At 40.7% G+C, this 12,919-nt stretch overlaps 1 protein-coding gene across 2 annotated transcripts in view; it reads right to left on the reverse strand.

Moving 5' to 3' along the window:
- PSME4 (proteasome activator subunit 4) overlaps positions 1 to 12,919 on the reverse strand; it is a 1,714,764-nt gene that overhangs the window by 1,539,947 nt on the left and 161,898 nt on the right. For both annotated transcript variants that reach the window (XM_085612595.1, XM_085612594.1), the window contains one exon: positions 11,881 to 12,030. In XM_085612595.1, the coding sequence (XP_085468721.1) occupies positions 11,881 to 12,030 (150 nt within the window). The remainder of the gene's footprint in view (positions 1 to 11,880; positions 12,031 to 12,919) is intronic.

Below are 12,919 nucleotides of genomic sequence, written 5' to 3' on the forward strand. Positions count from 1 at the left end.
TATTGATGTATGTTTCACAGGACTAGGTTTTGGATATATATACATATATATATATATATATATATATATATATATATATACACACACACACATATATATATATATATATATATACACACACACACACACACACATATATATATATTATCTACTGGCGGTCGCCAGTAGATAGTTATAGTTAGGACCGTGTTTCCATAGGAAATCCGCAACATTCTATTTGGAATAACTTTGGCGCCGGTTGACGAATCCTCGCGAAATTTTCAAAATAGGCGGGGCGCTCCGCTCCGCTCCTACCCTGAAAGTCTCGGGGGGGATTCGTCAAGCGGGGGGCTGAGAAAAAAGGGGGGTCCCAAAACGCGTTTTCCCCATGCAATTTTCCATAGGGACCTTTAGTCCAAGGTACAGCCCGAACGGCTGAACAGAATTACTTGAAATTTGGCAGAGAGGTAGTCCTCAGCTCAGGGAAGTGCCTTTTGCAGGTCTGGTGTCAATCTGTTCAGTAGTTCCTGAGAAAATCAAAAGTAAAATCATATATATATGTGGGCGGAGCCTAACCACACATCTCATCCTGAGATCTGATTGGCTGTCAGAACTTCATCCAAGAAGTGTTGGCAGCCATCTTGGGACCAATATACATGATAGCACCTCTTTAAAAAAGCATTGCAGTTAATAGAAGGTTTTAAGACTTTAGTTACATTATAAATCATTTGTTGATGGTACCATACTCATTTTAGGAATTGTGGTATGTTCTAAGGTGATTTCACCATGTGAAAAAGCCTTCTGCTGGGATATCATGATTGAGAGAAAAATATTTTCTCATGCTTTTCCCACAGAGGTTTGGAAGATGATCTATAAGCTAAACTGAGAGCTTATTTTCTGTAAATTCACATTATCTTTCTCAGTCATGTGAGAATGAAGTCTGACATTCTCAGTAAAACATGTACATCCAACAAGGGCAGAGACTGTCAGTTGATTCCTTTGTGTTCTACTGCAGCTTCCCAGAGTGTTCCAAAGAACAACTAGAGCGCTAACAGTCCTACTTATGATAAACGTATGGCACACCTGAAGCCATCTTGCTTGGATTAAAGTGGTAACTCTTAAAACATTTAATTTAAAAAGGAACAAAATGAGGGGGTTCATTTTTCCATAACAAGTATGATTAGTGCTGCAGAAAGAAAAACTAGGGCACATTTTGACTTCTGAAATACTCTTTTATTTCATTAAAAAATTCTGACATGCAGACTGAAACATGCACTTTCAATACCAGCAGCAGTTTTCCCTGGTGAGCAGTAGCTTTACTACAGTGATCTAATGAGCAAAAAGAGTGCTAACATTCTGAATTTATGGCAAATGTGTGACACATCTGAATGCCTGCTTGATGGAATCAAAGTAAAAAACTGAAAGTATTTCCTGCCGAGGAGACTGCAGTAAATGAGGAAATTAGGAAACTTCATAACAAATAAGTCTCCCAAGTTGGCCACCAGAGACAAAAGAGCCCAAATGTAGCCCAAATATCACCCAGATGTAGCCCAAGTATAGCCCAATGACAGAATGTCCCAGAGTGTTCTTAAAAACAACTAGAGCGCTTACTGTCTCCATTATGACAAAAGTATGGCACACCTGAAGCCATCTTGATTGGAATAAACTGGTAACACTTAAAACATTTATTTTAAAAAGGAACACAATGAGGGGGTTCATTTTGCCATAGAAATTATGATTAATGCTGAAGAAAGAAAATGAGGGCACATTTTGAGTGACTTCTCAAATCCTCTTCTATTTCATTAAAAAATTCTGACATGCAAACTGAAACATGCACTTTTAATACCAGGAGCAGACTTCCATGGTGAACAGTAGTTTTACTACAGTGATCTAATGAGCAACTAGAGCGCTAACTTTCAGAATTTATGGCAAATGTGTGACATATCTGAATACCTTTATGATGGAATCAAAGTAAAAAACTGAAAGCATTTCCTACTGAGGAGACTGCAGTACATGAGGAAATTAGGAAACTTCATAACAAATAAATCTCCCAAGATGGCCACCGGAGACAAAAGAGCCCAAATGTAGCCCAAAATCACCCAGATGTAGGCCAAATATAGCCCAATGACAGAGGTGTGCAAAACACTTATTATTTTGTGTTTTTACAGTGTTATATAGTGCAGACTTGTCAGGTATTGGAGTGCTTTACATGAGCATTGGTTACATCACACAAGAACAAATTCATTTTGGTTGTAGACATGGGGAGACTAAGTGATTTGACCAAAATCACAGAATGTCGAGCTGAAGCAGAAACTCCAACCTGGTTCCCCAGTTGCAAAGTCTGCAGTTCTGGAAGTAACACCACATACTCTCCCCTAAGTGCAACATTTAATCAAGTGGTCAACTGGATAAAAAAAACAAAGATAACAAATAATTTAAAAGTGCTTTGTCGCTATTTGAAAACTCAGAAAATATGTCCTTATTTTAGTCTTTTAGAGCACTAACCATAATTTTGATGCCAATAAGACCCTCTCATATATGTAATTTCTAAAGGAAATGCTCTAGGTATTACAGTTTTGATTACATCAAGATGACGTCAGGCGTTCCACACTTTTGTAATACATATAGAATGTTAGCAATCTAGTTGTTCATTAGGATACTGTTGAGAGGCAGAGGCCAGGGGCACGGACTCTGGAAATTGAAGGCAGGTAGGAGGGTGCAAAGGCAACAATTTAACCACACTGAGCAGGCAGGAAGGGCCGTGGCAGCACAACAGACTATGGAGGGCAGTGGAAAGGGGGGCAGGGGCAACAAACCAACAATACAGGACTTGCAAGAGAGGCTGTGGCAATGTAATAGACCATTGTGGGCAGAAGGAAGAGGCAATGGTAGTACAACCATACATGCCAACAGACCCGATTCAGCCAGGAAACGTCCAATGTTTTTAAGCTCAAATGGGCTTTATTTGATCTGTCTCCTGTCTACAATCTCCTCTTTTTCAATGTAACTCAAAGGGGAAAATCAATACCACAGTTTTTTTTCAAAATCTCCCTCTTACCAAGTTCAAAATGTTCGCAAGTATGGTACATTGGATCATGGAAGGAAATGGGGTAGGGACATGGACTTGGATAACAGAGGACAGGAGGGACATGGAGAGGTGCACCAAACTGACCCTGCAGGGTAGGCATCAGGGTTTGCAGCAGCACAATACACCACACAGGGCATGCGGGACGGAAGTGCAGCACAACAATCCATAGAAAGCAAGAGGGAGGGGACAGGACCATGCACATGGACAACAGAGAACAGAGGGGCAAGAGGCAATGGTAGCTAGCTGACCATAATGGACAGACAGGAGAGAAAGCTGCAGCATAACAGACCATAAAGGGCAGGAGGGACGGATCAGGGGCATTACAATGGAACAGACAAGCCAGGAGGGAGGGAGTAGGGGTCTGCACATGTAAACAGAGGGCTGGGGGCAAGGGGGCAGGGCAGGAGCAGCAAGATAGCCATGGAGGTCAGGCAGGATGGGCACTAGAAGCAAGACACACCATGAAGAGCAACAGTGAGACTGTGATGGCATACACACAGACCATGGAGGGAAGGTGGGAGGGGGTGAGGGGCAGCTAACTGACCACACAGGGAAGGTGGGAGGGGCCATGGCAGCACAGAAGACCATGCATGGCAAGTGGGAGGGTTAGTGGCAGCACAATGGCTATGATGGGCAAGAAGGAGGGTGCAGGGGCATGCACAAAGGACGATGGAGGATAGAAGGGAGGGTCAGGACCTGTGCACAGACAAGAAAGTTCAGGGGAAGGGGTCTCACAACAGACCGCACGGGGCAGGCAGGAGGAGCAGTTGCAGCACAACAGACCAGGGAAGGCAGAAGGGTGTGGCAGTACAATGGACCATGTAGGACAGGAGGAAGAGGATAGGGGCATGGCATGTGGACAGGCAGGGTGGAGGTGGCAGGGACAGGTTACAGTCATCTGACAATGCTAGGCAGGTGGGAGGGGAGTGGCAGCTCAACAGAACACTCAGAGTAGATAGGAGTGGCAGGTCCATGGAACATGGTGGGCAAAAAAGGATGGAGCAGGGGCATGCACAAAGACATCGGAGGGCAGGGGGAAGGAGAATAGGGGCAGCAAGCTAAGCACAAAGTTTAAGCAGGAGGTCAATGATGGGGCATAGAATTGGGTAATGGAGGGCAGGAGGAGGGGACTGGTACATCATACTAAATTGAGGGCAGTGGCAGCACATTAGACCATGCATGGCAGGAGGGAGGAGGCTAGTCCATGGATTCACACAACAGAGGATAGGGAGGAGGGGGATGGGGCAGCAAGCTAACTGTTCAGAGAAGGCGGGTATTAGGAACTTGTTTTTAAAACGTGTGTCTGTGCGAACTACTTAAAATATGAACAAGTATGCAGCATAATCTCACTTTTATTCAGGAAGAAGAGGACGTTTGTGACGGTGACTCCGGGCTCACTTGGCAGAAACACCCCCTGACCCTCCACCCCCTATCGCAAAATGTAATGCCCGTGAAAAGGGTAGGTGAACACAGTGTTATATAGAACATAGTCCTGAGAGCACGATTGAAAATGAAAACTAGATATAGTGTATGGTATAAACTATGCACCAAAAAGTGTGATATAAGATGAACCGGGCGTGAAATATAATATGCAATACATTGTGCGCAATGACAGATTCATTGGAGAGCGCGAGATAGCACAGGCACTAGCGCGTGCTATGCGATGTGCGCCTTGGAGTGTAATATGCACAGGGCAGTGTTGTGTAACCTAACTAGTCTCTAAAGTTGTAATATAAAATATTTGCTGGGGAGTGTAACGTTGCATATGCACTGTGACAAAGATATGGATCCCAGATTGTAATATGTATGGCATAGCACTGCGCGTTATAACATAGGCATCGAGGAAGGCACGTTAGATGGGGCAATATAACCCGTGCGAAGACAAGTGTGGCATGACATATTCACGGGGTGGTGTTACAGTGCACATGGGCTAGAGAGTGTCATAGCATATGCACTAGATGGTGGAATACAACACAGAGGTGTGTGGCACTCGGCAGGCAATGGTGGGTGTAACACAGCATTGGGCTCTGCCAGGAGCGCGCTGTGACTCTCAAGTGATGTTCGTCCCCTTTCCAGAGAGTAAAATAAAAAGTATTACACATCCGGCAGTGGATGTGTGTTTTATTAACCGTGAGGGGGGTTTCTTACATAGTTTTGGTCTAATTTTTGTCGAATTCCCTTTGAATTGCTTGGTGTGCATGTGTATTAAATGTGCCCGTCAATAGCTACCCATGTTTGTATAAATAAACGACAAGGGTGTCTACCGGGATTAGGCACGGTAGGGCATCAGACATGTCAGAGCTTCACTGGTGGTGTAAATACATTCCACGTGGATTCATTGTATGCATAGTCGCCTTTTAATGAATATCACTCAAATCGTCATGGTGATAGGTACGTACGGTTTGTCCAGCATGTCCTAGGTGTGTCTATAAATATATTTTTTTTTAAAATAATAAAAAACAGTGGCCGGCCCTGGGGATTGGGGTCAAAAAAATATAATTAGGAGACAGGCCCTGGGGGATGGGGTCATCGGGGACAATAAATTAGAATAAGAAGGGGAACCACACAGCCCCCCTTCTTAAAAAATTTAAATAAATAAAAGACTGGCATCGTGCCGGAGGCCACGCCCCCTCCTTGCAGCACTCTGCAAACGCGCCCCCTGGCGAGTTGTAAGTTGGGGAATTAATTCCTCTTCAATACTGAGGGTCCCTGAGGGCCAACTAGCCCAACAGGCATCTCCAGTATGCGCCAGGGAGCTGCGCTGCAGACAGGTGTTCTGAGGCCAAGCCCCTTTTTACACCTCTCTGCGACGCAGCTCTGTGGCGCTTACTGGAGGTACCTAGTGGTCTAGTTTGACCCTAGGGACCCTTAGGATTCAAGGGGACTTAATCTCTCAACTTAGAACAGCCACAGGGCGCGTTTACACAGTGGTGAAGGGAGGGGACGGGGCCTGAGGCGACGTGTGCAAACACGCACTATGGCACGTTTTAAATTGGGGATATAATTTCCCTTCAATACTGAGGGCCCCTGGGGTCTAACTAGCCCACCAAGTGCTTCCAGTAAGCGCCACTGAGCTGCATTGCAGAGAGATGGTCCAGGCTGTGCCACTCTTTACACCTCTCTGCAACGCAGCTCTGTGGCACTTACTGGAGGTACCTAGTGGGCTAGTTGGACCCTAGGGACCCTCAGGATTCAAATGAACTTAATCTCCCAACTAAAAACGGACACAGGGCGTGTTTACACAGTGGTGAAGGGAGGGGACGGGGCCTGAGTTAACGTGTGCAAAAACGCCCTGTGGCCTGTTTTAAGAGGTAGTTTTAATCCCCCCGCCCTATTATATACTAGGGGCTTACAGAGGAGGTCATGCTAATCACAGGGGGACTCCAACGCATAATGTTCCCTAGTGTATGTAGGTGTTTTCACTGTATTCTAAGTGTCTTTTAACATAGCACTGGCTCTAGGACTGGTTAGTCAGACTCAGTTACCACCAGTATCCGTCTGAAAAAGTTGAGGGTACAGGATGATTTTGCAACAAGGATTCTTTCTGCTCTTCTTTTTGTTCTTTCTGCACGTTATCCTTCTTCCTGCACTTTTCTTCGTCTTTGAGGACTTCTGTTGCTTCTTTCTGCACTTCTTTTTTTTCTTTCTGTGCATTTTTTCTTCTTTCTTCACATGTCCTATCTCTGTAGGCATAGTTAGAAATTAGCATTTAAAAAACCTTTGAAATTCACAGAAAAAAACATAGGTTTCAGGCACGTTATAGTTAGGAATTAGCATTTAAAAAACCTCAGAAATTTACTGAAAAAACCATAGGTTTCGGGGGTGTTATAGTTAGCTGGACTTTTCACTTGTACAAAACCATTGAAATTCCCCCGTTATAGTTAGTTCAGCTAACTATAACTTGCGCGCCCGCAATGCACTGCTGATGACGTCACATATTACATCACTCATGACATGGTCAGTGACATCACTCATGACATCTACAACAACAATTGAAGCAACTAGAATTCCTCACTAAACGACAGTTAAATCAACGTCTTCATGCCTCCACGCTTGTGCAATATCATCGCGCCAAAAGAATCCCCAGAGGGTTAAGATTATCCATAAAGCCCATGCTCTTCAGATTTCATTTAAAAAAAGACTTTATGGATCAATGGTACGCAATACTTAATAAGTGTTCACTGGACCTCATTCTACTATTGATAGAAGAATTAGCGGTCATCATACAAGAAATAACAGAAGAAATTAAAACTATTCAGACAGATATTGAAGCTCGGATGGATGCAGAAGATTGGAACAAGGTATTGGAGGAAATGAACAACAAAATAGACAAATACTCAAAAGAAGTACAGGAGGGCAAACTGAGAAAATATAAAAGAGATACGTTGGATTATAAACTCAACGAAGTATATACATGGGAGGAAGTATATGCCCAAAGGAGGGTATTTTTTAAGAGAAATCCAAACGCTTCATCTGATGAGAGTCTGGCAACAGACACAGACACGAATATCAACAGACCACCGCCGAATTTAGAAAAACCACGAGAAAAAACTCAGGCTGCACCTACAGAAGAAACTGATGTACATCCTTCAACATCGAAATCTTTTTTAGCCCAGGTCACGGACAGCAATTTACCACCAGGAAGAACGGGAGGAAAACAAGGAGAAGCAAAAGAAAGATCAAGACAAAATTTGAGGAGTCAGAAAACAACTTAGTAGTCAACATTTCTTCCAAAGAACTTTCCAATCATCAAATCAGGATCTTAAACAAAGGATTAGGGTTTGTCCCTACATATCAGACTACCATTTTGGAGAATGAGATAACACTATTTAGATTTATGCGGATTCTTCGATTGAAGTATTTTTTCTCCACATTTAACATCACAGAATACAATCATCGGGAAAAGGAATTTGAAGAATTCAAACGTAAGTCAACATTTCAAGCACCGGTATCGCACAAAATCTTAGATGCTTTTGAAAATTTGGTAAAAAAAGATCTTTCTAAGGTCAACGTTAAACGTTACACTAAGGCAAATCTCACCAAACAAGAACGATCTATCTTGAGAACCCTCGCCAATGATACAGACATCCACATTAAGAAAGCTGATAAGGGAGGAGCCATCGTTATTATGGATCAATCTTTCTACAACAAAAAAGTATTAGAACATGTTTCTGACACCTCTACATATCTTCTTCTCGATGGAGACCCTATTGATCAACTGTCTGCTACTTTGAACACCATTCTCATTAAAGCCAAAGACATGGGATGGATCACTGAGAATACTTGTTTGTTTTTAACCAAAGAAAATCCAAGTAAACCTGGATTATATATGCTACCGAAGATCCACAAAGATCTTTTGGATCCACCTTTCAGACCCATTGTCACAGGGTGTGGAACCATTTTTGAACCCATTGGACAATATATTGACCATTTTTTGCAACCCTTTGTCCAACAATGGACATCGTACATAAAAGACACTACCCCTTTTTTGCAGAAACTACAGAATGTAAAGACTACTGACAATATTGTACTTTGCACATTGGACGTAAAATCTTTATATACTTTCATCCCCCATTCAGGAGGGATGCAAGCAGTAGAATGGGCTTTATTGAGACAAACTACCTTGAAGACAGACAAAGTTTTTTTGCTGGAAATGTTACACTTTTGTTTGCACCATAGTTATTTTGAGTGGGTCAATCAGTTTTATTTACAACTCAAAGGTACATCTATGGGTTTTGCAGGGGCACCTGCATATGCTAATACCTATATGGCCTATTTCGAAGACCAATATATTTACAGCGACCCTGAATGGATGGACAATCTTTTGTTGTATGTAAGATACATAGATGACATTTTCATCATGTGGAAAACTAACACTGAAACATTGGAGACGAAGATATCTCAACTCAATGAAAAGGATGAGCACATCCAATTCACAAGCAGCATTAATGAGTACTCACTTCCATTTTTGGATGTATTGGTAAAAATAACTGATGGTACAATCCACACGGAGATTTTTCACAAATCTACAGATAAAAATAATGCGCTATTATATTCAAGCTTTCATCCACAGAACTTGATGCACAATCTTCCATATTCGCAATTCTTAAGAGCTAAAAGGATTTGTTCCACTGAACAAACGCTCCAAAGAAACATAGACTGTATGAGGAAAAGGTATTCATCCAAGGGTTACCCGGAAAACATTCTAGGAGAAGCCATTACTAAAACTGAATCAAGAACAAGGGAGAATCTACTGCAAACCAAACCCAAGCAACAATTGACACGACAGGTCTTTGTGTCTACATATTCCACAGTCTCTAGGCAAGTTAAAAAGATCCTGCTGAACCGTTGGGATTTGTTACAAAATGAGGAAGATTTTAAAGATCTTTTTCTAGAAAAACCTTTATTCGCCTATAAAAGGTCGAGAAACATTAAAGAAATTCTTTCGACTTCATTTAACACTGATGGAACTGAATACAAAGGCACACAACGTGGTTTAAATTGCGTGCAATGTAATAACGTTATAATTGGAAATGAAGTACATCATCCCTTCACAGGGGAAACTATTAAATTACGTCATAATTCCACTTGTGATTCTATGAACTTGATTTATGCCATAAAATGTCCATTTGGACTGTTATATATAGGGAAAACTGAGAGAAAAATCAAGACAAGAATATCTGAGCACAAAAGCACGATTCGAAATGCAAACCTTAAAAGCAGTCTAGCAGTTCACTGGAATACATGTAAACACTCTATTTCACAACTTAAATTTCAAGTGATAGAGAGAATGGTTCCAACCCCTGGTAAAAATCTAACGAAAACACTTTTACACAGGGAGGTTTTCTGGATAAAGAGGCTAAATACACAAGATCCCTACGGGATCAATGAGAAAGTGGATTTAGGATGTTTCCTATAATTAGATGAGTTGCACATTATTGGAGACATGTCGACTGATTTTTTGTACCTATGTTTATGATTACATTCAGAGTCAGAACGGTTCTCTTCATTCTCTTAGTTTGTACATTCAGAGTCAGAACGGTTCTCTTCATTCTCTTAGTTTGTTTTATTTTTTTGTCATTTTTTATGATTTTCACATACACTAGCATCATTTCACATTCGGTTTTTTTTGGTTTGGAGGGGTTATTCCTAGTGGTTTTGGTTACAGGAAGTGAGTTCTTAAAAGAATAATTTTATTTCAAAAAGGAAAAGCGGGTGCGTTGTCAACGCAAATGAGTTTATACTAATTGAGCATCCAGATCGGCCTTTGTTTACGTGAAACATAGTATCCCATTCCAAAATGGTGGGCACTTAGATGTGAAGCATTCAGGCTCAGTCCGTTTTCACTGTTCGCTGCATTTTGTTCCATATATGGAAGACGCGGATATTGGTTCTCGACATCGGTAGAGGAGTACGAGTTTAGCTAGCTTTGGCATTTTCTACTTCGAGGAGTTTCTGATAAGGTGAGCGGATGCTCTTTTTGGCAACATGAGTAGTGACAACGGTAAAGTGTTTCACTACACGGATGGTAATGTGTCCACTTAATTCTGTCTTTTAGTAATCTCTATTCTGACGGAAATATCGATCGGGGGTATTCTTTTTCCGTAAAGTAGTCCTGAAATCAAGGTCAGTCTTTGGTTTTTTGAGTTTTTACTTTTAAGTGGTTAAATTGTCCGTGTTTGCTAAGGATTGGAATATTTTTTGTCTTACAGAGCGTTTTAATCACTTGGTCATCAGGTATGCTTAGCTTGTGGGGTTTTCCCAACACACGCGTTTATGTTTATTATTTCAACGCTTTTGGTGACTGGGTTCTGTAAAGCTATTTCTTTCAATAAAAATTACGTTCTGACTCTTTTCAGACCTACAAACAATGAGTATTGCGTTTGTACTATTAAATGACAACATGTACCGCCGAACTCAATAAGTCTTTTCTGATATGTGAGAGTTGTTGTCTGCACTCACAATGTTAAAATGATTATATTTATTTTCATTTTGGTTGTAGATTTACCCCTGAAGAAGGGCCACCAAAAGGCCCGAAATGCATTGGGTGAGCACGAATATAATGAATCTTTGATCCATGTGTTATTGAAACGAACCAAATATTATTGTGATGTAAACAATAATGAAATGTTATGTTGAAAAGCCATTAAGTTGAAGTAAAAAACTGTTCTTGAAAAGAAACTGTGTTTTTTGAATATCACTGGCTACAGAATTGTTTGTACATTGAGCTCTATTGATTTTAAATTAGTAGCATCAGCATTCAGGGAAGGTTGCTCCGTAGCAAGATTTTTATACTTGCAAAATCTCCCAACATTTTTTAGGTGGCATGGATCGATTAGTCCCATTAATTTAATTTTGTTTCAGATACCAGAATAGTTCTATTCCTAATAATCTGTGCATATGCTTCTTAGTGATATTGACAACCCTAAGTTGCTCAAATGTGACCCTTCAATTGCTCCCGGAGGCAAAAATGACCTGAGCATAATGTTAGTGGCAGATTCAGCATGAAAATATCACCATCCCGTAGTATTCAAATGGCACATTTAAAGAACCAATAGTCTATTTTACACAAAATAAATATAGAATCAAATAAATTAGCATTAAAACAGGCAAGCACTAATTTTAGAATAGCTAATCCAAGAAAGTGAATTACAGTAAAATAAAAGCAAACACACTTACGGGCAATTATACAAATAGAATAAAAAACGGAATACAACAATATATCAAAAAGAGTGAGAACGAGGGTTTCTGGATTACAATTTCAAAACTTTCTAGATACACTTACAAATATAGATGCACATATCCATACTTACTTAAAGCCTTTACAGTGAAGTTCTGGTGGGAGGGAGGTAGGCAAAAAAAGGTCAAGGTAACCAATGGCCTTTTGCATTGTTACATCAAAAGGACACATTAAAGGTCGCCACTCTTCCAACATCTCCGCTGTAGCATCATCTGGAAAATAACTAGATTGAAATAAGAAAGCAAGTTATCATATAGCTAACGAAAGAACTGACACAGCTCATTCAATTAGAGAGCATACAAATAATTGCACTTCACAGATGTTGTATCATAGACTACATTAAACATCCCACCGCTCCCTGAAAATAGTTATATTTGGTATTTATTTGAATGTTATCTCTTCTAACGCTGTACCATTGCATGTGAGTTGAAGTTTTAAAATGCAACACTTGCTAGGATTTTTTTTCTGATCTCGGACATTAGTTACAATAAACTCTGAGCTCTCACATACAGTTACCAACTCGCCGATCAAAACAGTGGCTTGATGCTGGAATGCTGTTAGAAAATACATTGTTTGACGTTTTTTGGAGTGGATTGGTGCACCTATAAGAACATTTATATATGTGTGTACTTTGGCTGGACTATGCAAATACAGAGACTGACTCTTAATATTGCATGATGGACTGCTTCTTCGGTGAATCGCAACTTTGAGTTTTATGTGCTTCTATCATGAGCCTTAAGTTTGTGTTTTTATTTGAAGGTCCTTTACAATCTTCCAGAGATTATGAATTGGGTTACGTTCTATAAGAGTTCATACTAACCAATGCTTGAGCTTCAGTGCATATGTTTGAACTGCTTAAACATCTTCTTTGAAGTCATTTTGCCCTGAAGAAGCAGTTCTGTTTCTGCAAAACACGTGTTGGCAACTTCAGGGTTTATTTTGTTAGTCTACATCAACACAATTTTGTAATGACTGTAACTATACTGAACCTATGTATGATGTCTGAATTTTTCTAATACAAGGATGCTATATAAATAACACGTGTTGTTGTATTTGGACTAAATGTCCGATTCCCCACTACTTTTGTTGTTTTGGGGTTAAATGTATATTTC

Source organism: Triturus cristatus, chromosome 6 (assembly GCF_964204655.1).
Source record: "Triturus cristatus chromosome 6, aTriCri1.1, whole genome shotgun sequence".
Classification (NCBI taxonomy): Eukaryota; Metazoa; Chordata; class Amphibia; order Caudata; family Salamandridae; genus Triturus; species Triturus cristatus.